Below are 26,757 nucleotides of genomic sequence, written 5' to 3' on the forward strand. Positions count from 1 at the left end.
AGCTTCAAAACAAAATGATGGCAAGAGCCCTGTCACAACCCACCCAGGCTTGGAACTTCTGAGTCACTTCTGAGTCTTGACCTACCTGTAGAATACTTCTGATAGAGAGAGTACTGGGCTAACAGCCAGGATGGTGTAGTAGTTCTGGTACTGGACCTAGTTTTGGAAGATCCAGGTTCAAATCCCCACTCAGCTATGAAGCTTCCTGAGTGTCCTTGGCCCAGTCTCTATCTCTCAGTCTAACCACCTCACAGGGTTGTTGTGAGGACAAAAGGAGGGGAGGAATTCTGTATACCACCGTGAGCTCCTTGGATGAAAGGCAGTATAAAAATGTGAAAAATAAATAAATAGTGTTGGCTTCTGATTTGTCAGTGGGGGAGGAAGGAGTCCAGCTGGGATGCTAGCACTGGAGCAGTTTGCAGAGTAAGAAGACAATATGGAGAGGTGTAGGGCCAGAGACCAAGGACCCAAGGCTGTGGAAGAATGCAGCAAGGACAGAAATAGAGAAGCCAAGGAGAAAGCATGGCAGCTGGTTTCAGAGGAGCTCTGATGCAACTGTTGCATCAGCAAGAGCCAAAATGCAAATGAAAGGTTTAAAGAGGAAGTAAGAAGCCCCAACCCTTTTTGGCTTTAGTTTGGCCCTAGTCTGAGTCCGTCCGTCCCCCCCTTCAAAGGGGAGCCTCCACAGGAGAAGAAACAGGGATGTGAAGCTTGCTGAGCAGCGTGAGGCAGTCACTTCCAGATTTTAATCAGAGGAGCAAGCACTGACGGCTTTGCGCTCCCTGTTCTTCCTCCAGTGGAGAACCCAGAAGTGATGTCACAATATCATGTGATATCATGATATCATGATGTCACTGCCCCAAGTGGTGGGGCAGTACATTACACATCTGGAAAGCACAACTTTTTTGCTGGAATCCAGCTGCTCCCAGATGCCATCTTCTATCCTAGAGTGTGCCAAGGCATCATGCAACTTAGTTTGCGCCCAAGGTCAGGCATGCCTCATGAAGGAGTGTGCAGGGAATGCCATGAGGAGATCCTATGTGGGGCTTTGCCCCAGTACCCCCAGCAACATCACTGTGTAGAAGACATAATATGGAGCCATAGCGTTGAATATACTTCTACTGTGTCACTTTTTTGTTCCATTGAACCCAGCAGCTTTGTAGGGGAGGGCTCAAAATGGGAAATGGCTCAAAAACATACGGAGGGGGCTTTAGCACTTAGCCTCTGCTGCGATTGCAATTTTGATTGCGCACTCCTCTATATGCTCTTTATGGCATTAATAAAGCTTCTATGGGTGATTGTGATTATAACCACAGCAGGATTCAGTACTAACCCTCTAACCCCCTGAGATTTTTTTTCCTAAAAGAAAAAAGGAGCCAAGCACACAGATGTGGCCCTGAGTGGCAGTGGCTTCGCTAGGGGGGTGCGGGCCGCACCGGGTGGTGCACACAGGGGTGACACCACTAGCAGAATCAAGTAGAAAGATGCCTTCCCCAACATTTACAAGTGTAAAGACAAATGCTTTGTCCAAAATGGTATCTGCCATCTACTGGTTTTACAATATTAAGTACCGTATAGTAAAATATTACAGTACATTTTATAAAAATAAATGACTTTTTAAAATATTGCCCCATTTACAGCACTCGGCTATGCACGTCTACTCAGAAGTATGTTTCACTTTCTATTGGTCCATCTAGTGGTCAGGAGTCAGCTAGATCTGGGCTCCAAGATGATCTCCTCTGGTGAAGAGGAGCAGCTCTCCCCTGCAGATGACCCAGGTGCCATTCAGGAGCCTGCTTACTCCTTATTGCTTACTCCCAGGTAAGTGTGTCAGTTCTTTTGGGATTTAATTGTGAATATATTGAAGAGCAGGCCTTTTTGCTAAGCATCTTTGCTGAAATGGTTTTGTTTCATTTCATATTGAAATGGTTTTGTTTCATCATTTCACCCTATCTGAAATTATGCCCTTGCCAATCCTTGCCTCTTTTTCTGCTCTGGTGTTCTTCAAACAATAAAACCCTGAAAGAAGAAAGCATGCAAATCTGGCAATTTTGTATAACTAGAGCAATCTGAAAAATTGGTTACCTTGATCATTTTAGGCACAGCCTTGGAGTTCCCTTATACATAATTGAAATTAATTTGGAAGAAGAGCATGATCAGTTTGGCACAGAAGAATGCCTATTCCCACCAGAAGGTGGTGCCATCTGTCCATGAAATCAGAAAATTAAAAAATATTCATTTTATTTTAAAATTTTCAGTTGCAAGATAACTTTTTTCAATTGAAATATGAACCTTATAAGCTCTAACCCTAATAAGATTTTTTGTCAATTTTTTCTGCAGTGGGGTATCTTCTAGAAATAACTTTCACTCAGACTTGAAATTAACTGCATGGCTGATTACCTTTGAGGACAACTGTTACAGATAGAATTGGAACAGAGAGAATAATGGTGTGAGTGTTCTTTAATTACAAAGTAGTGCAAGAAGGGTAGGTTGGAGGACTGAGCTAGAGCAGACCCATGCTCCATCGTGGGGGATAACAGAAAAAAGGGATAAGGGAACTGGAAGTGAGTGAGTGGAAAGTTAAACTAAACTTGCTTTCTAAAATTTTGTGCCAGAAGCATAGCTAGAGGGGGGCAAAGTACTGCAGGCATCGCAACGCTTCATGTAAGCGGCCTCTCCCACTCACCATCAGAGCCATTCTGGGCATCGTCAGCAACACTCAGGAGATGCTGTTTGGTTGGTGAACACTTGCACATTGCTGCCCAGAATGGCTCTGACTGCAGGTGGGAGGGGCCACTTAGAGCCCAATCCTTTCCAACTTTCCAGCACCGGTGCAGCAGCAATGCAGCCCCATGGTAAGGAAACAAATGTTCCCATACCTTGAGGAGGCCTCTGTGACTGCCTCCCCAACACAGGAAGCAGTTCATACCCCATTGGCACAGCAGCACCAGCACTGGAAAATGGGATAGGATTGGGCCCTTACATGGCACATAGCAGCGCCTGCAGTACTTACTGTTTTGCCCCCCTCTATCGACACTATGTGTTGTACACTTTTTGAGGACCTGGTCCTTGGAAAGCAGGATGCATTTAACGAATAAAAAAATCAGCATGGGGTGGTGGTTAATCTGAATTAACTAACACCAGGCATTCAGCTTGTATCTTTTGGTTGTACAACAATAATAAATAAGCATTTATTTGGTGCTTTAGAGCTGTGGTTCCCAAACATTTTAGCGCCAGGATCCCCCTTCTGAAAATGACACTGTATCAGGACTTACCTAGCTTTATGAGACTGTTAAAAAAGATGATCCTGAAAGTATTTATTTATTTATTTATTTGCAAGGGAAAAAAAATAACTTTGATTAATTTCTTGTATGAGGTACCCCTAATACATAGCCTCAAGGCTTGAGGGGCTTAGTTATGTGACCCAGCCTTCACCTATCCCCACTACCTTTTGTTGACTGGGGAAAAATCCCACCAGGAAAAAGATGCTCAAACATTTATCTCCCTATGCAGGAATTCCAGGGATACTGAAAACCATCTGTGAGTCTTGGGGCCCTCTGATCCTCCAGAGGCAATAAGAGCTGTGCTCCCGTTGCCTCCAGAGGATGTTCTGAAGACCGGGGAGGCTGTGTGCTGCCGCCCGGCCCTTGGAACACTTTCTAAGGCCTTCAGGAGGCCTTAGAAGGTCAGTTCTGGTTTTTGAGGAAAACCAGAATATTTAAAAGCCGTAAAAGGCCTTTGGAGTACCAGAGAATCCTAACCCTGCAAAGGCCTTTTAAGACCTTTAAACATGACTTCCAATTTTCCCCAGAAACTGGAAGTGACCTTCTAAGGCTTCTCAGAAGGCATTCTGAGGGCTGGGGAGACAGTGTGCAACCTTCATGGGCCTCAGAACACCCTCCAGATCTGACTGGAGCACAGCTCCAGTCACCTCTGGAGGGTTCATGAGGGGCCAACCCCAGAGGATCAAGTTCCGTAAATAGTGAAATCCATGGGCCCCAAAACTGCAGATACAACTGACCCCCTATATTTACACAAGCTTACAAACTGCAGAAGCCCATCTTTTTGCAGGGCAATTAGCAGCTGTCTTGCAAACTGCAGGAGTTCAGCTGTTTGCAGGGCAGTTAGCAGCTATCTGATTTTTGAATAGCCTCTGAACTTGAGGCCATTATCTGATCTTTCCATTACCTGTGTTTTCACTGGAGGCTCTGTGGCACCCACCAGTAATTAGGTCAAGAACCACTAAGTGGGTCCCAAACCACAGTCTGAGAAACTCTTCTTTAAAGCATTCAATGTATTAGATGTTATCTCAACAATCATCATATCATCCCTACAAGGTAGTTAGCCAAGGTATTATAAAGCTCAAGAAATGAATGTTGTTGGGGCAATTCACTGAAAGGGGATCAAATTTTTCCAGAGCCTGTTGGGGTCTGTTGCTTCTTATGCTGACTGGCAAGAGAGCCCTTCCAAAGTTTTGTCAATGTAGTGATCTGGATCATGGATTGAATATGCTTGATCACATTTGTGACCATGCGCATATAACTCCACTTCTGTGGAACCAATTCACCTGAATTATATGTAGGATAAAAGATAGTGAATGCACCACTTATGCTCGTTCACCTTTCTGCTACTCAGAGATCATTAAACAACCACTTCCTCAAAATTTCTACACTCTGAGATAGTGTGAGATATATTTGTTTGTTTGGACGCATTCATGAAGATACCATGTGCAGAATGTTCTAGATTAATTCCATAAGTGTTTGTGTGCCCTTAATTTGTCATAGGCTTTAAGTGAAGCATTCATGGAAGTGAACTTATCGCCTTACAGCAGATAGGCAGGAGCACTTGCCCAGTAGCGTAGCTAGAGGGGGTGGTGCAACAAGTACTGCAGGTGCCACACCAGTGTAAGTGGCCCCTCCCATTTGCCATCGGAGATATTCCTGGCAGCTATGGCAACGCGTAGTCAAGCACCTCCGCGTTGCTGCCTGGACAAGCAGCAAGTGGGAGGGGTCACTTATGCAGTATGTTGTGCCACCTGCAGTACTTACCATGCTGCCACCCCTGGCTATGCTACAACACCCACCGTCATCCGCCCACTACCCTCCTCTCTTCCTGGCTTGGAAAAGGAATGTAGAGCAGAAGAGGAAGTATGGAGGAGAGGAGAATCTTAGCTCACCACTTTCCTCTCCTTCATAGTTCCCCTTCTGCAGTATCCCCTCTTCCTTTACCAAGCCAGGAGATGGGAGGAGAAATAGCTGGCACATCACCAAGTGGGGAAGGCAGCATTTAGAGTGCTGCCTCTGGCACCAGCTGGCCTTGGGCCAGCTCTGGTGAATCTGGTGAATCACTAAGTGCAATCATTCAGTCACTTGGAGTCAGAATTGGCCATGGCATCCCAAAATGGCAGCCTCTTTCCATTTTGATTTGGGTTGACTTTGGATGAGTCAATTGAGATCCTGTCCTGTGTCTGGAAAAAAACACATATTGCTTTTGCTGAGGTGTAGCTATAAAATGACTAACCTAGAGCAGATGTCATGATCCTAAAAGAAAACTTTAAAAAAGTCCCTGACACTTAAATCTTTGTTCCTGCCCCTTCCCCTGCCCCCACTGACTTTGGGTGAAGTCAGACCACCTCCTTGTCTTCTGAAAAATGAAGTAGTAGCAGCAGCTGAGAGTTTCCCTGTGATTGGCTGGTATTTTCCTCCGACAGGATCCGGCACCTGTTGCTGTATATTATAGCTATGCAGACTGAGAAGAGGTTGAGAGAGAGATAGAGACTGATCTGGGTGATAAGCTGAAGGCGAGACGGTGGGATTTAAGACCTAGGTATGAAACACATTTGTGCGCCTGTGTTTGTGTGTGTCTGTGATCCTTTGGGCTCACAGTTCTTTAAATGTTTTTAAGAATCTGCTCCAAATTGACAACCCAAACACATGGATTTGCATGTTCTGTGTGCTGGGTTAAGTGCTGATGGATCAAAGCCAGGCAGGAGACCAATTCCCCTGCCTTGCAAGGGTTGGCCGGGATGGGAAAGGAAGCTATTTTTGGATGACTCTTTGATGTTGAGTCAGCAGCAGCAGCCGCCAAAGGCCCACTTCAGTGCTTCGAGAGCTGCCGGGCAGGTTTATATGAACAATTAAATGCAGGCCTGAAGGTAGAAAGGTATTTTTCTCTCCTTTTTCTTTTTGAAACAAACTAACCCCAGGTGTTTAACATATGAAGGCATTTTTCTGACAGCACAACTACTGTCAGTGGAAGACAGAAAAGAAGGAGGCAAGTTTTGGCAGCAGCCTCCGTGCCTGCCCACTTTTCAGCAATTTAAAAGGTTTGGGAAAAGGTCTGGTATATTAATCACTTTGCTGTCAAAACAGCTTTGTTATGATGGTTGGCAAAGAGAAGGCCCATATATTGCAAAATCTCCTGGATGGGTGGGGGGGAGGCCTCAATACTTCTCTGTGCACAGAGGCACATTGCAAGGGGTGTCTCATGCCACATGTGGGAAGTTTTTGTTCACAGAAACTAAAAGGGTCTTGGGGAGCTTTATTCAAAATATTTAGATTTCCTCTCCCCCCCACCCCCAATCCTTCAGGGCAGTCACTCTCCAGAGAGCTTACAACAATATGCAAACTGATCAACCTGATCAGTAAAATCCAATGTATTTTTTAAAAAGGCACATTAAAAGAGCAGAACTAAAACCACAACCAGCTGCAGAATTCCAGTCATTTTGAATTATGCTTAAAGAGGCCTGGAAAAATAAAAAGACATGCCAAAGAGTTGGTGTCAAGCAAGCCTCCCTGGGGAGAGCAGTCCAATGAGGGGGCGTCACAACCTAAAAGGCTCACCAAACCTCCAAAGGTGAAGGCACCTGGAAAAGAGCCTCAAAAAATGACCTCAGTTGTAGGCAGGTTTGTATGAGGCTAGATGATTCTTCAAATCCAAGTTCTAAGCCATATAGGGCTTTAAAGGAAAGCCCCAGCAGTCTGAGTTGTGCTCCAAAATGCTGCAGCAGCCAGTGACGAGCCCCAGTGACATGCGCTTCCTTGTCATATTTCCTGGAACGGGTTTCCATAACCTGCTAGTTATTATCAGCAGTGTCCCATGTGGTGGTGCCATGTGCTGTGATTCTCAGGGAGAGGGGCAAGTCTCATGCACATACCAACTGCCTCCACTGAGCAAGAGGACCCAGTCTGTGTATCTGTTGAGGCAGATGCCGCTTCCTTTGGGTTGCTCCAGCGTAGACCACTGGTGGTTTCATTGCATTGCTCAGGGTGGTTGTGTATGCACTGCATAGATCAAGCCCTTCTTGACCAGCTGTCTGTAAGTGTACACTCATCCTCCCTCACCTCCAGGACTCTCCCTGTCTCTCCCCCCTTTCCTGCTGCTGCCCCATGATGACAAATAGACCTTGCAGCACACACACACACACACTGCGTGTGTGATGTGACCCACAGGTCACATCAAATGATTTGCCAGTCTCCCTCCCATGGTACTCAGAACTCATCTTGGTGCCTTTATTATCCCTCTCCCAATGTCTTTTGGAGACCCAAGACCAATTTAGCCCAGGTCTCCCTAATTGCTGACTTCAAATCAACACAGCAACTCATTGGACATTGTTTTGGAGATGTACTCTCTTGCCTTGGGTCACTCACTATGGCCTTTCAGAATACAGAGAAATTCTTATTTTGACTATTTACCAGCGATGGAACTGCCTCATGCTGGAAGTTCACCAAAATCTAAGCTTCAGCAAGCAGTGCTGTTATCTTGGTCTAAATATGTTTAGCTGTTTTGCATTTGATTTAGTTTGGTTTAGTTTAATCTCCTCTCTTCAGTACTGCAAATTGAAATTGTTTGTTTTCAGCTCCCTTGGTAGAGAACATGGCTGGGGTGGGTAGATACACAGGAGGCACACAGATTTGGTTGCTACTCCGAATGTAGTGGTTTGATTGAAGGAGGAGGAGATTGAGAGAGAGACCTATGCTTGGAGCAGGTGGAGAGCCTGAAGTTCAAAGGGGAACATCTGCTGAGTCAGTGACTCCCCTCCCTGTTAAACAAGCACATAGGACTGCCAAATGGCTTTTATTTTAAAGCCAGTGGTGAGATGCCTACAGCCAGTAGCACTTCTGTTCCTGTTAGAACATTGAGAATTATATTTGCAATTTTAAAAAAATGTGGTGTTCTAATCGTTATGGTTTTTAATTTTTCTTTTTGCTTTTTGCATGGTTTTAATTTTTCTTTTGCTTGTTTTGAACCTAGAAGGGCCTTCAGTTAAAAAGGGATCTTGGGTAGCAGGGGTGGGAAAGGCCTCTTTCTAGCAGAGAGCCCTCAATGCTTTTCAGCTAGCAGTCCTAGTACCACCAGTGGTACTTCAAAAGATGGCAGGTAGTGCTTGGCCCCTCTGCAATGTTGAGCACATGGCATTATCCCACCTCTGTGTCCCATCCTGCTGGAAGTGAAGGTGGCAGGGGTTGCATCTGTGGGCATGATGTGGCTATGCAGCTGCCTGGCATTTCAAAAAGGGCACAGTTCAGGGAAGAAAGGCACAGAGAGAAGCCTAGCTGCCCACTCCTGGGCATAGCTGCTGCCATCTCTGATAGCTGTGGTGGGACCCACTCAAGGTGGTCCTTGCAAACAAACAAACCAGGTTGAAAAGTGTTGACATTGACAAATGGGAAGGTATTTTCTGAAAACCTTTATCCGTTTCCAGCCTGTCAACCATCGTGATGCCATTCCATGGTGCTGACCCAAAAGCAATATTTATGTACTTTGGTGCAGAGTCTCAGTTTATGAAAGTAGCACCCTCCATCAATTTATAACTGTACAATTTATTTAGAATATATTTCCCCCTGCATGAGCCCTGCCTTGGAAGCCCTCAGCCTCAAATGTTCATAGGCCAATTTTTAACCTCTTCCAGATATCACCTTTTGAGGGTATCACTTTTCAGATACCACCTCCATCACCAAAGTGGCAGGTGTGCACAGAAGTTGACTTACCTACTCTGCGCCTTCATTCCCCAAACTGAGTCTCTTTTGAAAGGCCAAGCAGCCATATGGTCCCATCCTTTCCACTGTTGCATGCCCCTCCCCATCTCCACTTTCAGTGAGGGTTAGGCCAGGTGAGGTAGTGCCATGTGGTCACCATGACAGTGGGACCAAGTTTTATCTGCCATGCTGTGAAGCACCACTCATGATGGAGCAGTTCTTCTCCATCTAGATGCAGTTTAGGGGCAGTGTTGAAATGGTTGTCAGAAGCCCACAGGACTTTCAAATTCAAAAATACCTGAGAAGGGACATAAAGCCATTGCAGGAATTGGTTTTTTTCTGTGGTTGACCACAAGTTATCTGAATAATAAGTAGCTAATAAGTTTCCCAAGCTGCATGCTGTGAGAGAATAGAAATGTGACATGTAAAATAAGGTAAAGCCTTCTATATAAGCAGAGTATACCTAGTCACAAATGGGATTGCCTGCTGCTTCTCTGTATATCACTGCTTTGACTCTGCCACCTTCCGAATCAAACTGCACTGGGGACATATAATTCTGCACATCTGTACATTATGGAGTATGTAGCAGCAGAGTGACTCACCATCTGGAGAGATTGCCCTCTGCATGAGTTACTGTCCTGGCTTTGGCACCTTCCACTCAGTCTCTTTAAGGAACAAGTAATTCTATCTTGTCTCTGCTCTAAATTATTCCTCATGCAGAAAGCACTGGCAGACCTAGGGCGGGGCAAATGGGTTAAATGCCCCAGCACTGACGCTCTGGGGGCACCTCCACCAGCCTCACCCTTTGTCCTTTTCTTAAAGGAGAAGGGGCACTTATTATCTCTGCTGGAAAAGCAGCAAAATGCTCAAAGTAAGTCCTGTTGTGTTCAATGGGTCTTACTACCAGGTAACTATGTGGAGCTGAGGTATTCAATCCCTGGGAAGGCATGGCTAGCCTCCAAGGGCGTCATGAGGCATCTGGAGGAGAGAGGTGGCCTTAGCTGCTCTGCTGCACGTGCTGCCTGCTGACTTGCTGCTTTTCTGCAGCTGTGAATGAGGTGGGTGGGGCAGTGTGAAGTGGGGGGGGGAGGTGGGAGAGAAGGCTGGCTGGGCAGCCACGGAGGTGCTGCATCTCATCAGCAGAGGGTGTACTCCTGGTAGGCTTCAAACTGAGAGGGAACAGTAAGTACAGGCAGCACAGTGCTTTCCTCTGCTTGGGAAGGAGGGAGCCCAGCCTGTTCAGGGTGTCCAACTGCCACAGCCTGCATTCCTCTGTCTTGCCTGGGCGGAACAGGGGTGGCATTTGCATCTGCTGGGGTGTATGTGTGTGAGCAGCACCCATCTACTTTGGGGTGAGTTGTAATCTTGCTCTGTGTGGCTGCAATCCTTTCCACACTTTCCTGGGAGTAAGCCCCATTGACTCAAATGGGACTTACTTCTGAGTAGACCTACATAGGCTTGGGGTCTGTGACAGCTTAACTGAGGATCTTCACCTTTCTCTTTTTCCACCCCCTTCAAAAAAGAAAAAAAAGCCACTCTTGATAGCTTTGCCTCCAAAAATTGATTAAAAAATAATAATACCCATTCCTTTTCAGCCATCCCCTTTTGCCTCCTGTGGGGGGGGGGGGGGGGGCTTCCCATGTTGGCTGCTATTGTAAGACAAAAGGCACAATCCTAGCTAGGTCTACTCAGAAATAAGTCCTATTGTGTTCAATGGGACTTACTCCCAGGAAAGTGAGGTTAGGATTGCAGCTGAACAGTCTCTGGGTCTCAGTTTGCATCAGTTTGCAATTAGCAGATAAACACAAAAAGTTTTCCCTCCTCTAGCAAATTCATCACTTCCTCCCCTCCCTTTCCAAAACCCTTCAGGTGTGCTGCTAACAAACTCTGGGCACAATCCTAACCAGGTCTACTCAAAAGTAAGTTCTATTTTGTTCAATGGGGCTTACTGTCAGGTAAGTGTGGTTAGGAATGTAGCCTCAAACTGCTAGCAGTTGTTTTTTTGCTTCTAGTGTATAATTATAATACCTTCATCCCCATTTTGGGGGTAACTGAGGTGAGGTGTTGTAATGGGGAGCTGTGACCAATGGCCACAAGGATCTGGGGAGCCAGAGCCAGAAAAGTTCCAGAACCACCACTGACATAGAGGATTGCAGCCTGAAAGTCAGCTCCTTCCATTAAGAACTTTTTCTTCCCACTAGAAGTGTGCATCCTCTGGAAGGAGGGGCTTGGGGGTCTTAGCTATCTAAAAAGGAGCCCACCCCAGGCAAAGGTGACTTTTTGAGAAGTCCCTGGCACAGTGGAAAGCTGTTAGGCACCCTCCCCCAACATACACAATTGACACACATTCGAACCAAAGCATGAACAAACATTCCTTTTCAGTTCATTAACATGTTTAATGTTAAGCACCAAAAAAAGGGATGGTGGGTGGGGAAAATTAAAGGATGCTTCATGGTGAAACTGCTGGGGGGGGGGGAGAGAACAGAGGCAGCTCTTCAACTTCTCTTCTGTTGCTTTGACATGAGAGAATCCCAGTCTCTCCAACCTTGAACTTAATTCCCAGAGCTTCTCTCTGGTGCAAAAAGAACAACTGAATTCTTGCCTGTCGTAGAATATCACTGTTAAAGGCATAGGAGACATGTGGGGATGGGACCCAAAGCAGGCTTCCACAGTAAGTGCGGTATGGCCTTGCTAGAGAAGCAGAAATCTGGCTCAATGATCCTGTTTGGGCACAATCCTAACCAGGTCTACTCAAAAGTAGGTCCTATTTTGTTCAATGGGGCTTACTCTCAGGAAAATGTGATTAGGATTGCAGCCTTTGCCTCCTAGCCTGGGCTAGCCCTGGAGTTTCCTACCAATTTCATGAGTGCTGTGCACATTTTAGGAAGCATGGCCACTCTGCCAATCAAAGCTGTTTGAGTGTGTTTGTAACTGTTTAGCAGCACCTTTGTTTTGTGCCTGATTTAAATATCATATGAGGGCAGGGTCATTTTCTGGGCATATTTGCTTAGGAGAGATCTGTGTTTCTGTCAAATGCAAAACTAGAAACATAGGGAACTAATGTTGGCATCCTTCAGTCTCGGAAGACTATGGTATCGTGCTCTGAATAGTGGTTCCAGAACAGTGTCCTCTCCAGTGCGTGAAGCCTGGGTAAGATAGATATGGAGGACAGACTGTCTTCCATGCAGCAAATCCCCCCTCTCCATGTCCTGAAATGGTCCAATGGAAAGGCAGAAGCCAGTACCGTTGGTTCCAGTGGCGTTGCAGGAGTTGCCAGAACGTGACTGTGTTCAGCCATGAACTGCCTTAGGGACTCCAGTTCTGGATTTTGCCTCGAGGTTGACTCCTGAAGCCTTTTCCATAACTGGATGTAGCCATAAGGCAGTGGAGGTTTGGGATCAGAGTTTTCCTTTTCTCAGATGAGCTGCCTTTCCAGGCTAACGAGTCCCATCTACCCGGTGGCTGTTTAGTCACCTCTTAAGACAAGTACAGCCAAACTGAGGGCCTATTCTTATCCCCAGCCCCCTGGCTGGGGTTAGGGAACTATGCCCCAGAAAAAAAGGTGGTGTTTTATGACAGGCTTGCAGAATTAGATGCACTGATTTTAGTCCCTGAAAAATATCCTGTGCAAATGCACCATTCTGAGCATTACAGATTTCATATTAGAATAACATGGTATACCTAACTCTATGGACCCAAACACCTTTACCTTGCAAGTAAATTTAATTTATTTCAGTGTTTCCAAATAAATGTGCTCAGGATTATGATTTAGGGCAACTTCTTACATTGCATTTTAAAGAGACAGAACACTTTAGGATGCAGTTGTCTCTGAGAGAATGCTTTTGATCAGATATTTTCAGAGTTCATATTGCTACTTAAGACAGAACTGAATGTGTGGGAGATGTGCCAAGACTGTAAAATATTCACGACCCTTTGACAACTTAGGGCCCAGTCCTATCCAATTTTCAAGTGGCAGTGCAGCTATGCTAGTGGGGCATGCACTTCATCCTGTGGTGGGGAGGCAGACACAGAAGCCTCCTCAAGGTATGGGAACATTTGTTCCCTTAGTTTGGGACTGCATTGCAGATGCACTGGTGCTGGAAAGTTGGATAGGATTGGGCCATAAGGCTGCAATCCTAACCTCACTTTCCTGGGAGTAGGACCAATTGAACACAACAGGACTTACTTCTGAGTAGACTTGCTTAGGATTGTGCCCTAACAAAGTAATGTGGCATAAGTTTTTGTAAGCTAAAGTTATTCCATCTACCATTTTTACATTGCTATCTTTTATAGTACAGTAATAATAATAAATTTAATTAATTAATTAAATCAAGGGGGCGCCAAAATGTTAGTTTGCCCTGGGTGACAGATGGGCTAGGTACACCACTGGCAGAAAGACAGCAGAATCAGCAATGGAGGAGGCTGCCAACTGCAAATCTGCATGATTGCCCAATTTTGCCTTGTCTCCTTCCAATTCAACTTGACTGGGACCAGGTCACTGTCTAGGTCCTTATTTCCCCCAGTGCAGAGATGCAGCTCAGTTACCTGTCTTCAGAGGAGTCATGCCAGGACAGAAAGTAACTCAGGCTTACTTCACTGGAAGTAAGCCCCATTGATGAGAATGGGATTTATTTCTGAGAAGACTTGCATAGGATTGGGTGGTCAGAGAGGCACAGGAAGTGGACCTCTCTAAATGTAGTCAGAGATAAAAATAAACAACATCCAGAAGTTAAACAAGCACTAACAACTGAGGGAGAATCTTGATCTCAGATGATTTAATAACAGTAATGAATTAAAAATAAGCATTTGTACATGTTGAGTGTTCAAAGTGTTTTACATGTGTTGTCTTGCAATCCTTACAAACCAGTTAGGTAAATATTTTTAATCTCATATTGCAGATAAATTTGGTTCATCTGAGCAAGTCTTTCCCAAAGGGAAGTAATTCTTTCTCCTGCACTCAAGAGAACCTTAATGCACGTTTTCTCTCTTACATACACACATACTCTGACTATTGCAAGGGAACCTTTTTTGGGTGTGAGAGCAAATATGTGCCTCCAGCCTTATTTCAGGGGGAAAATTGGTTTCCCTCAGCTGTCAGGAATTTTATTTTCCTCAAGGAATTGTTTTGGCCCTGAGCTCCAAATTCCAACTGCTGTGGTATGGGCCAGCTCATCTATTAAGTTGAGTAAAGTGGTCGCCTCAGGCAGTAGTTGGTGCAGGGGCACCCATTCCATGCACCCGTTTGCTTCCACTGCTTCTCCCCTTCTGTTCTCTGGATTGGAAAAGAGGAGATGGAGTGGAAGGGGGATGAAGTGGAAGAAAGTGGTGGGTTAGACTATCTCTGACAGTCCAACACTCTAGCCCACAACTCTCCTTTCTTACACAGTTCCTCTTCCATTGGGTCCCCCTCTTTTCCATTCAGAGAACAGGAAAAGCAGATGCTGGCACTTCACTAAGTAAGGGGGGGCAGCCATTGGCATGTCATTACAGGTACCAGAGGTTTTGAAGGAGCTGTGGGTAATGCCTAACTGATGTCAGGGCATGCTGCATGAGCACATGCATATACACACAAAGAGATAAAACAGGGCAATCTCTCCAGCATTCCGAAGGAAGAAACAGGGGAGTTATAAGCATGTCCATACAAGGAATCACTATGTCAACTTCCTCCCTTATTTCACACACGTTGCAGAAGGCTTTTATTCTGCTTGCTTTCCTGTCAACTGGCCCCAAAACAAACAACAAAAACACCATTGTTGATTTTTTTATCTCCCAAGGGGTGTCGTCACACGTGCTGCTGTGAACAATATAAAGCAGCAGCAGTTGACCATTGGGGTGGGTGAGGTGGGAAGTGTCTGGAGCAGACTCTTATGTCTCGCAACAACTGCTGGGGAATGAAAGACTTGGGAGAATTGGGACAGCATTACCCAATTGGACGCTGTCCAAGATCCTAGGGTTTCACACCCCTATTCTTAGAAAACTGCAGTGGGGTTTTGAACGATGAGCACACAGACTCTCAATCTTATGTGTCCAAGTGTGAATGAAGCTTTGGTGTGTCCAGCAGAGAAATTTTACTGTCCTTTAAAGGCTTGGGATATTCCCCCCCCCGCCCCTGCTCCTTGCACACACAGCCACCCACACCTTGCAGTGTTCAGTTTCTTTAAAAAGTAACTCCAGATTTTAAATAACTTGATTCTTGTCCAAAAAGACCTGACTGGAAGAATAACTGAAAGAGGGAATTAAATACATACAAAGCTGCTGCAGTACAGAAACAGGATAGTGGGGGGGGGGGGGAAGGTAACAGCAAACTAGAGAACTATCATCTACAAAAACCAACCTGCTGGAATCAGGTTTTGTGACAAGCTTGAACCATTGAGTCTCACAAAGTTTAGGCATGACCAATTTTCTCTCAGTTGTGGCCTTAGAAGACACAGAGACTGTCAATGTTTATCATCTTCTATGCCAGCATTCCTCAATGTTTGTCCCCTGCCATACCACTTTGCATAGTCCACCTATTGGAAGTAACTGGTGATGATGCCATCACCAGTTACTTCTGAATTGGGAGGCCAGACCCAATGCAACAAACACTGGTAAGAGGTTCAGGGCAATTAAGAGGGCTTCTTCAAGTGCGCAAAAAGTGCACACTGGAGCTCTACCTGCCAAGCCTCCTAGTGTTGCTTGTCACGTTGCACTGCTGTTCTCGCTGTCTGGTGGTCCCTTGTGTAGTACCAGACACCACCTCAAGTACCACCGTTACCAAGTACCATAGGTTGAGAAATGCTGTTGTACACCTTTACCTTGAGCAGTTTAATTATGTATATTCCAGAATATCACAGCTATAATAATAATAATAATAATAATAATAATAAACAACTTTATTTGTATCCCGCCCTTTTCCCTGAAAGGGACCCAGGGTGGCTTACAACATGTAAAAACAATTTTAAAAAGCATGATTTAACACAGATAAAAACATATTAAAAACACATTAACAGAGGCCATAAAAAACAGTAGTCAGAATAAAGTCAGAATAAAAAGAGCATAAAACAGCAAATCATAGAGGAATCCAGCCTGTCAAAAAGAAACTAAAAGATGTATAAAAGTGTTAAAAAGGCCATGGAATCAGAAGGCTTGTTTAAAGAGCAGGGTCTTCAGGCCTCGCCCAAAAAGCTCAAGAGAGGGAGCCATTCTCAAGTCAAGGGGAAGGGAGTTCCACAACATTGGTGCCACTACTGAGAAGGCCCTATTTCTTGTCGCCGCCCCACGAACCTCCTTGGGCGGTGGCCCTTGTAAAAAGGCCTTCTCTGATGACCTGAGAGGATGAGCCAGATTGTACGGGAGTAGGCGATCTCTAAGATAGCCTGGTCCAGAGCAGTATAGGGCTTTAAAGGTCAAAACCAGCACCTTGAATTGGGCCCGGAAACGAATGGGCAGCCAATGTAGTCCCCAGAGAAGCGGACTGGCCGAGTCAAACCGCCTAGCTCCAGTGACCACATGGGCTGCCGCATTCTGCACTAATTGGTTAGGGTGCAATCCTAACCCACTTTCCAGCACCAACATGAGGGCAACACAACTCCAAGGAAAGGATGTACCGCACATCCCCTTGGCACAGCTATGCCAGTACTGGAAAATTGGTTAAGTTTTGAGCCTTAATTACAAAAAGATAGGAAGGCAGTTTCACCTTTTACCTTTCAGACATTGAACAAAGGTTGCAGTCATTTGGGTTTTCAACATTTTTGAATGTGTTTTTTAAATTAACCAGTTCTGATAATTGATAATACATCTGTGTCTTCTTACCTTGTAGTGTTTAGCAAGGAGAGGTGATATGGCAACAGGACCCTACAAGGTTTTGGAGACAAACAAGCAAGATCCAGACTCTTTAACAGATGTGCCAGTTCAGAAGGAAAGCAAACAGTTTAAGGGGGACCAAAAAGCAGGTATATTCTCTTATATGCAGCATAGGACTGCCACTGTCTTTTTCTGAGAGGGCTCCCATGCCTCTTAACAGCTGTGTCGAAGACACAATAGATGAAGTTCAATAGATGAAGTTCTTGCCTTTTCTGCTAGTGAATTCTTAACCTATGGAATTTCTGGCATACAGTTCCCTTTGACAGCACATGAGCCTTGCAGGAAAAGAAAAAAGCAACCCTAACATAGAATGGAAGATGTCCTGCCCCTCACCTCCTACCAGTGTTTAAAAATGCCTCTGAATTCCAGAAAAACACAAATTTAATTAAAGGTATTTGTTATTGTTAGTAGCAGTATTTATATACACCATCCCTGTACATCATTCTTTACAAAGAGAAAACAGGCCCCTTCCCCAAGTTGCTTACAGAGTTCTAGAAAAAGAATCTACATCCATGAATAACAGCACAATCCTATGCATGTTCACTCTGAAGTCCCATTAATAGTTTAATAGTTTACTTCCAGGTAATTGTGTCTGCTATTGCAGCCTCAGTTTAATTTATTTTTATTTCACTTTTCTATGATACTATAAGACAACACCAGTAAATCTTAAAGCAGACAGCAGTACAGAAACTAGAAGTCAGAATTCATAATTTAAGATAAAAGATTCAGCATTAAAAACTGATTAAAAATAAAAGAAAAAAGTTAATGAGGGAGCAGGGTGGACCTCCACCAGAAAGGATTTTCTTAATTTCAGTGCCATCACCTAGAAGGCCTAATTCATCTACCTAATCTCATGAAGGCCAGGACAGAAAGCAGGGTGACTGAGGCAAACTGTAAGAGCCAGGCAGGTCTGTGTGGCAGAAGGTGGTTTCTATAACATCCATGAGTTCTAGCAGCGTTGATTTCCTTGTGTGTTTTTTAGCAGATTCTGAGGTACCTGCGAGTAAAGAGGAGGTAAACAATACCCCAAATGTAAGTAATCCACATGACACTTTTAAAAAAAGTTTCCTACCACGACTTCTCAGTACTTGAGGGTTTGAAGTATGTGAGGGAATAGGACCAGATAGCTTTCAGCAGTGGTCTTCAACATTTTTCATGCCACAACCCCAATAAATAAATACAGAATAAACTGGGGACTCCACCTTCAATCTGCCCCCCCTCCCGGGATCCTATTCTCTCATCCCTGCCCCCATCACCACCTACTCCCCACCTTGTAATGGCCTCCCAGATCTGTTCATTGTAACCAGATATTCTTATTAGAGAGAACAGGAAATGTTACCATGAAACTTGGCATGGGTGAAAGCTGTTTTAGCACAACTGAGCACAATTAAGAACTTGAGCAGGACTGGGACACAATCTCCTGGTACCTGAAGGGGTAACGCCAGATGCCTCCCCCTTTACCTGGTGGTGCTCTAGTCCAAGGGTGTCCAAAGTTTTTGGCAGGAGGGCCACATCAGCTCTCTATGTTGGGGGCTGGGGGAAAAAAGAATAAATTCAAATTTAAAATTTGAATAAATTTACATATGTTTACATAAATTAATATATTAAAGATGAATTTATACGAATGAATGACGGTCTTGCAATAGCTCAAGGTCTATAAAAGGCCTTGCACAAAGCAAGGCTGGCCTTTTCTTTGCTGCCACTACTGCATCACAGACGTGAAACAGCAAGCAGTGGAGTTAACCCTTATCCCACAGCTCACACAGGTGAGCTGTCGCCTAAGAGGTCAAGCAGTCGCCCTCATGCTGTGAGCAGTTGCGTCGGGCCAGTGCGGGCTCCAACAAATCTCTGGAGGGCCAGAGACTCATTGGAGACTGGGGGCTCCCTGAGGGCTGCATTGAGAGGCCTCAAGGGCTGCAAGTGGCCCAAGGGCCGGGGTTTGGGCACCCCTGCTCTAGTCCAGTGGTCTTCATCCCTTTTCTTTTCCACAAATTTCCGCAACTGAGGCTTTGCAACCCCATTGGGGTCCCAACCCCAGGGTTGAAGAACACTGGATTAGAGATTGGAGCTGGGTGGGATGGGGTGATACCTAGTCACTGACAGCTTTCGATGGAGATGAGCTAGGGTTGCCAGGTCAATGGCGATTCAGAGCCTAATCCTATCCAATTTTCCAGAGCCAGTGCAACCATCCAATGGGCTATGCACTGCATCCTCTGGTGGGGAGACAGGCACAGAGTCTGCCTCAAGATATGAGAACATTTGTTCCCTTACCATCAGGCTGCATTGCAGCTGCACGGGTACTTGGATAGGATTGGGCCCTCAGACCCTGATGTGTGAGGGGTAGGCCCTTGGGAGCTAAGGGTACCCAGAAGATCAGGAGGTAGAGCCTAGTGTAAAAAGGGAGGAGCCTGATGGGTGACAATTCAGGGTGACAATTCAATTCAGGGTGACAATTCAGATCTCCCCTGAGATTTTCTTCCTTTCCCTGGAGTCCTAAGACAGGCGAGGCTGCAAATTCAGAAACTTCTAGTCACACCCTGAGATCCTGAACTTCTCCCCAAGTGCCTAGATTTTTGCTGTATCTGTGCCATTTATGACCACTGAGTTACATTTGGTTCGGAACTAGTCCTTTGGATGAGAGCACATGCTTGGCAGCATATCCAAAAATCACTGCTGTATGAGCTCACATATCTCTGCTGGAGGAGAAAACCAAAGGCCTAACAGCACTTCAGAGCCAAGTGCCAAAGGAAAACATGCATGGCAGGTGGACAGAAGGGCCAGGTCATTTGTCACTTTCTCTTCCCTCTTACAAGTCAAGAGAACTTGAAGTTTCCTGTTTTCGGTTTAAAAACCATGCATTTATATGTAAACAATGTTAAGTATTTTTTTAACATTTTGCTAGAGGGTCAAAAACACCCCCCCCCAAGCCACTAACCCCCAGCTCCACTGAAAGCAATAACATAGCCTGACCCTGCAAAAGGGGGACTTTTAATTAACATTGGAAGTGACCTTTGCTGCATGGGGCACTTGTGGGTGGGACATTACAGAATGATCCTGGCCACAGCAGAATAATATAATGGTATATTCAGTGGCACATGGAACCTCTGTGGCAATTCTGTGTCCAGAACAGCAATGCCTAAAGGCCTCTAGTGTGGAACTGCCTCTCTTATATAATCTAGAATATACACAAGAAAATCTGTTTCTTGTCTCCTCCTTGTAAACCAAACAGTTTAACAAAAACCAGACCTTCCTCCCAGTCTCAACATTCTAGCCAGTCCTGGTTTTCCATTTGACTTATAGCTGCAGGATTTAAAAAACTGTGAATGTGTTTTTAGGGTCATGGGTGAGAATACACCCTGAAGCTCCACTGTTGCACACCAGGTTTTTCATTCATATTTCAGGGCCTAGAGAAGGCAGAGGCAAACAAGCTTCACGTCATTGAGCAAGATCTGGATGAGTTTGTGGACAGCATGACTGAGCCCACCCTAGCTGTGCCTCCAGAGGTTGAGAAAGAGCCAGGTCCCTCCAGAGCGCCCGAGAAACTTCCCCGGGCTGAACAGGTGGCGGAAAAAGTACTGAGGGCCGAAAAGGTGGCTGAGAGGACGCCCCGGGTGGAAAAGTTGACAGGGGTAGAGAAGGCAGCTGAGAAGCCACTGAGGATGGAGAAAGCACCAGAAAAAGCACCCAGGGTTGAAAAGGTGGCAGAGAAGACACTGCGTGTAGAGAAGCCAGCTGAGAAAGCACGTCCAGCAGCTCCAGGTATGGAGGTCTTTGTTGATTATATGTGGCAGCCATCCAAACTGAGGTGGTGTGGGTGGACTTAAGTGAATACCAGAACTGGGAGATTGGGGGTCAAGGCTAAACACACCACACTCCTTGTTTCTTATCACCTATGATGACCGCAAAGTGTCATCTTTAGACAGCATCCTTCATGTCACAAGCCTAAAAGGGACAGGGAGGGGCGCTCCCTGGAGGAGGTGGGCTCTTCATGGCCAGTCTCTGGTCTTAAGAAGAATGTTTTTCTCTTCTTTGCAGCTAATGAGTTTCTGTGTGAGAACAAAGTGCTTACTTCTGGTCATCATTGGCTTTCCACTTAATGATGTCACTTCTGGCCCTCAGCAGGCACCACAAATGCTAACATCTTCCCTCTGTATGAAACAAGTTTGACACTCCTGCTGTAGACAAACCTTTGGTTTGACACAGCAGGTCTCTGCTTATGTTCTTATCCTAAAGTCACATTATAAAGGCCCTCAAGAGCAACTGGAAACAGGTTCTGGCGGGCAGTGGTGGGCCTGGATTCTTCATTCCTCCTTCTTGTTTTCTCTTGGAAGCTCCAAGAACTGCCCCCATCAAGAGGAAAACTGTTGCTGGGCCTGCAAAGGACACACTCCCTTGGGAAGGGCTGACCTTGAACAAATGCATTCTTGTGGCCTCCTTCATTGCTCTCCTCAGTGTGGGCTGCCAGGTGGTCCAAGGTAAGAGAAGAGAGCATCATTCATGACTGATACCCCCAGGACACCCTCTACACTCCATCCTACCCACCTGCACACATAAACCCTCAACTTGGAGCTCACCCAACATCCCTCATTTTGCAGACATAATAGAATTTGGCGGAGACATTCTCGAGGCAGAACTTCGTGCATGGACTCTACAAGAAGGCAGCCCTCATGAAGGCAGTGGCGGCGAACTGGTGAGTCTTGATAACAGGCATAGGAGAGGACACTGTTCCAGTGAAAGGGTTTCTACCCATAGCAGAAGTTCCCAGGCTCAGCTGGTGGCTGCATGTTCAGATGAGACTGGGAAAGATCCCCATCTGAAATGCTGCTACCAATCAGATCAGATAGTTCTTGGCTAGATGGAGCAGGAGTCTGGTTATGTATAAGACAACATGGTGTATGTTCAAGTGGGTCTCAACATAAATGTCCATATCCAGGGACTGGTCCAAAGGGGCGCCATTTTCCTGCCTCCCCCACTCTGTGTCACTTCCAGTATGGAAGGTCAGGGTTACCATCTTTATGTTTCTCTTTAGCATCTACAGTTAATAGCCATATCCCAGGAGTTTATGCTTTATGTTTCTTTCCCTTCTAGGAACAGCTGTGGTTTTATGAGCGATGGTTTAACTGGTCAGGTTTAGATGAACTACCAGAAATAGAGGAGGAGGAGGAGGAGGAAGAGGAACTAATAGAAACAGAGGAGGAGTCAATAGAACAGGAGGAGGAGGAGGAAGAACCTGCACCAATAGAAATAGAAGAGGAGGAGGAAGATGAGGAAGAAGAAGAGCCAACGAAAGATGAGGAAGAGGAACCAGCAGCCAAGGTAGAACCAAAGAAGAGCCGGGAGAGAGCAAGGAGGGAAAAGCCCTCCAAAGACAAGGCCTTCCGAGGGCACAAGGAGGAGGAAGAGAAGCACCACTTTGGCAAGCGCCATCGTCGGGAGGGTAAAGGAAAGGAGGAGCCACATCAGCGGGAGGAAGGAAAGCGCCACCACCATAAACATGAAGCACCCCACTCCAAGGAGTACAAGCGAGAGCGACACCCGGAGGGCGACGGGAAGGGTCGCCACAAGGAGGAACATGACAAAGGCAAGGGCCGCCCCACCAAGTACATACGGGACTCTAAGCCCCACCCCCACGAGCACAAGGACAGGAAAACCTGGCAGGTGCAACGCCCATTCTTCTCCCCCCACAAGGACGGTGCCCATAAGTTTGGGAAGCACAAGTTCCAGGAGGGCAAGAGGCACGACTGACGAACCCACCGTTTGCCCTGCAATAGCAGATGGAGCTGTGAGATACCTCTTGCCTCCTGCCACCCTTTGCAAGTTGGGGCAGGAAGGAACAACTGCCAAGCACAAAGAGACACGCACTCTCGCTTTAAGCAGTTTGGTCCATGCCTCCTGCTTTTGCCTCTGTAGGTTTTGCTTCCACCTAGACCCCGCCCTCCCTGCAATAAGCTTTGTTCCATGCCTTGCACTTATTACGGATATGGTAGCAGCAGCAGGCTCTTGGCACACAGCTTAGGACTCAGCCAGCCATGGGAGATCAGTCTCATCCCCACCCTGCTATATCTCCTGCCTCCCTGGTGACCTTTTTTGTTACTGTACTGTGCCTTGATTTCCCTGGCTGCAAAAAAATGGGGAATAGAAGATCATCCTTCCCCACCACTGTGGGAGGTTGCAGTGCTTCAATTGGCCTTTGTTGGTGATGAAGGGCAAGGCCTTGATTGCTAGATATTACTAACTGTTGCAGAGAGGAAGTTAAAACTTGGCTCATGGTTGACTCACACACCCAGGGGTATTGTCGCCTGAAACCTCTTTGCTCCAAACCTTACAGCTGAAACATTTGAACTGTTGGTTCCTTGAACAGTACTGCATTTGAGAGGATGTCAGTGAATAGGCAAATGCTGGGTAGTGCTTACCCTATGGTGGTGTATTAGCATAGACACAGTGGTGTAGCTAGAGGGGTTACAAAGCTCCCACTGCCCAGAATGGCTCCGAAGGGCAGGTGGAGGGGCCACTTGCACGTTGCAGTGGGGCTCCCCGTAAAACTTAGTGCTTTGCACCCCCTCTAGCTATGCCACTGTATAGACAACTGAGCACGCATCATATAAAATGCACATTTGAGTATTTACTGTAGCCAGAACTAGGGAAAATATTTTCGTTTGGTGAAACCTTACCATTTACTTCATCCTTCTCTATGTTTCTTTGAGTCAGTGTGGGGGTTTTTAACCATTGCTCTTTGGACTCTCCTATTTTGTTGGAGAATTATCTCTCCTGTGTTTTTTTTTTCTTGCACAAGATGAAACAAGTCTCTTTTCAGAAGGGTTTACAGTACAACTGAAGCAGAAATGGAAGTAAACCACAAGCACTAGAATAAGGAAATGATACCACCACTCCTCAGGAACCTTGCAGAATTCAGATGCAAATATCAACAAAGCTCAGTGTTCACTGTGATATTCTAAATCCTCTTTCTTTCTTAAGATGGAAAAAGTAATCTCTGGAGCCCAAATTTGAGTTCCGCTACCCCAAACCTCAGTATTTTTTGCAGTTGTAAAAAATAAACCATGTGCTGTGCAAATCAAAACATACAAGACCCGAGTTTCTAGTGTAAGAAATTAAGGCTGCACATTGAAATCCTTTGCACACTCACCTGGAAGCCAGCCCCATGGAACACAGGGGGACTTCCTACTGAGTAAACATGCTAGGGATGTTTTACTTCTCTTCTATACACATAAATAGCTGCAAATAGAGGATAAGCACTTTTTGCATCTGATCAAGTGAATTCTGGTCCTTGCTATAAATTTTGGTTAATCTTTAGGGCAGTGGTTCTCACACATTTAGCACCGGGACCCACTTTTTAGAATGAGAATCTTCTCAGGGCCCACCGGAAGTGATGTCATGACCAGAAGTGACATCATCAAGCAGGAAAATTTTTAACAATCCCAGGCTAAATCCTACCCACACTTACCCAGGAGCAAGTCCCATTTACTATTCTTTGTTAAAAGAATATACATAGTAGCTTGTTAAAAGTACAGGTCTGTAACATTTCCCCAAATGCAGTCACATACCTTGGTAGCATCAAGTCTAATATATTAAAAATGAAATACTGAAATGAATGGGGACCCACCTGAAATTGGTTCACGATCCATGTAGTGGGTCCCGACCCACAGTTTGAGAAACACTGCTTTAGGGTATCGCAAAACTCTTGATTTTCTTCACTCTCAAGCATGAATCTATGGGAATTTTTGTTGTGACAGTGGTGGAACCAAGATACCATTTCAAGCCACAAGCAAAATGTGACATGTGAGCATATTATAAACAGGTCTGGATTGCCAGCTAATCCAGCCCTCCTCTTAAGAATTCTAGATTTCACAGCACATCTGATCAGGCAGACTCATCTATATCCAGATTCATACAGTTAAGTTGTGGGTATGATAATTTCTCCAAAATGATATGCAAAAACCAGTCCTTTGGCTTACAGCCCATTCCTATTGGGTTCTGCCACCAGTGGAACACACATTCTTCTGGTGGTGACTGCTGCAAAACACCCATAAAATGCACTCTGGCAGCACACTGTATAGTGCACTGCCTGAGTGCTAGGGGGAAGGTTGGAGCCTTCCCTTGTGTGTTGGGGTATTGCTGGCCACCTGCCAGGGCATGTAAGCCAACAGGGGGCTGGATGGGGGGAAATGAGGGTGGGGAGGGGATGGAACTGGGCAGGGAGGGGGGGCAGAACAGGGGTGTGGAGGCTGTGAGTGGATCTTGTGGTGATGTCACACAGCAAATCCTATCCCCTCCACAGGCAGCCTCCTCACCCCCTTTCTTTCCTCTGACTTGCTCCAGTGAATCACTGGTGCAGGTCCTAGGGGAGTCACTGTGGAGCAGGAGGCTTATGGAGGTGTAAGGGGATTTAAACCCCCTTTTCCCTCTAACCTTCTCAATCTACCCACCACCACTGGATACAGCATGCCCATTTTTGGTGTGGCTGCACCAGCGGCAGAGGAGGAGGATAGGATTGGGCTGTTAATTTCATTTAACACAATCCAGAGGTTTTCTGCTTGCTTAAAATGAAAATCCTGTCCTCCAAGAACTTGAGAGTTATGATACATATTAGCCATTTTGTTTCTTCCCTTGTCACAGGAGGGAACCGCATAATAAAACATGGACAGGAATTTTGTGCCCTGAAGAAAAACAGAGACTTGGAAAAGTGTATATGATTTTCTGTATAGTAAACACAATGTAGAAAAAGGACAAGCCTCCACTATTGCCCATTGTGTGTCAGCTTGACATAGAAGCAAAATAGAGGAACAGCAATCGTTTAACAACAAAAGACTGGCCAGCAACACAGCCTCAAAGAACTTTTTCACACATACCCCCATGGCTTAAATCTGTTTATAAATATATATTTAAATAAAAGTTTCAAAAACTTCTGAAATCTGTTTGGTGTGTTGTCCCTCCCAGCACATTGGTATCGTTTTGAACTATTTCAAGAGATTGGGAAAGGAATGTCAACACAGCCAAAGAAAAGAAGAGGTCTAATCTTCTGAGGCTGTCAGTAATTATGGAGGGTTAACAAATAACTTTGTACATGCTCAAGGGCAGTGTTGACTTTTTCTGATATCAAGGGGCAAAAATAGAAGGCCCATAAGAAGTGTTCTGCTGGATCAAACCAAAGAGTTATCCACTCCAACATTCTCCTTTCCGCAGCAGCCATCCCAATGTTTTTGGGAGCAACTCGCAGGACATGAAGGCAACAGCTTCACACACACACACCCCACAAGCAGGATCCAGTTAAAACCTGGCATCAAGTTCTGGAGTAACAAAGAGAAAACCAGCCAGCACTGAAGGGGTGAAATATATTTCCAGCCACACTTTCCTCAGTCAGCATGAAACCCAAGAGAGCTACAAGAGTTAAAACAATGCTAAGAGTTGGGCTGGGCATACACCATGATTCTGTGGGAGCATGGAAAAAACTGCATGGAATGCAGGGCACAAAACTGAGTCTCCCCCACATCTCAGCTGAATCTAAAACTAACAACAATAAAAAAGAGCAAGGTTCTGGTCCCCATGGCTGTAAAAGCTTGTAGGTATGAGCGATAGCTGCAGAAATCACAGAAGCCAGAAGAGCATCTGAATTAGATCACTATTGAGTGTGCCCTTCATTGTGCCCTGAATATTGGACCACCCAACCCAAGGGGTAGCAGCACCAAAATAATTGATGCAAAAACCATTTCAAAACACAAAAGCAGCAATATAAAGTAGAAGCAATTCTGCAGCTTTGCTCACTGTGCATTTAGCGAAGTCATAGAATTATAGCTTTCTTCAGAACAGAAGAGAATTTTTTTTTAGCAGAACACACAATGTTAACCCATAACAGAAGGAAGGCATAGTCAAAACTGCTGGCCTTTGGCAAAGCATGCGCCTTCTGTAACCAAGGAAGAGC

General features: G+C 45.5%; 1 protein-coding gene across 5 annotated transcripts; it reads left to right on the forward strand.

The window, feature by feature from the left end:
• Positions 1–5,788: 5,788 nt before the first annotated feature.
• Positions 5,789–25,749, forward strand: JSRP1 (junctional sarcoplasmic reticulum protein 1). Of its 5 annotated transcripts, XM_066635755.1 has the most exons (8): positions 6,079–6,162; positions 16,777–16,909; positions 17,803–17,852; positions 20,222–20,579; positions 21,152–21,295; positions 21,416–21,510; positions 21,909–22,401; positions 25,455–25,749. In XM_066635755.1, exons 2-8 carry the CDS (start codon positions 16,798–16,800, stop codon positions 25,529–25,531), a joined length of 1,329 nt encoding a protein of 442 aa, XP_066491852.1. In that variant the 5' UTR covers positions 6,079–6,162; positions 16,777–16,797; the 3' UTR covers positions 25,532–25,749. The 5 variants fall into 5 exon arrangements, with proteins under 5 accessions (XP_066491850.1, XP_066491852.1, XP_066491849.1 ...); XM_066635753.1 differs by lacking the exons at positions 6,079–6,162; positions 25,455–25,749 and adding an exon at positions 5,789–5,826 and having other exon boundaries at positions 21,909–24,994; XM_066635752.1 differs by lacking the exon at positions 25,455–25,749 and having other exon boundaries at positions 21,909–24,994.
• The last annotated feature ends 1,008 nt before the right edge of the window (positions 25,750–26,757 follow it).

This window comes from Tiliqua scincoides, chromosome 8, assembly GCF_035046505.1.
Source record: "Tiliqua scincoides isolate rTilSci1 chromosome 8, rTilSci1.hap2, whole genome shotgun sequence".
In the NCBI taxonomy this organism is placed as follows: Eukaryota; Metazoa; Chordata; class Lepidosauria; order Squamata; family Scincidae; genus Tiliqua; species Tiliqua scincoides.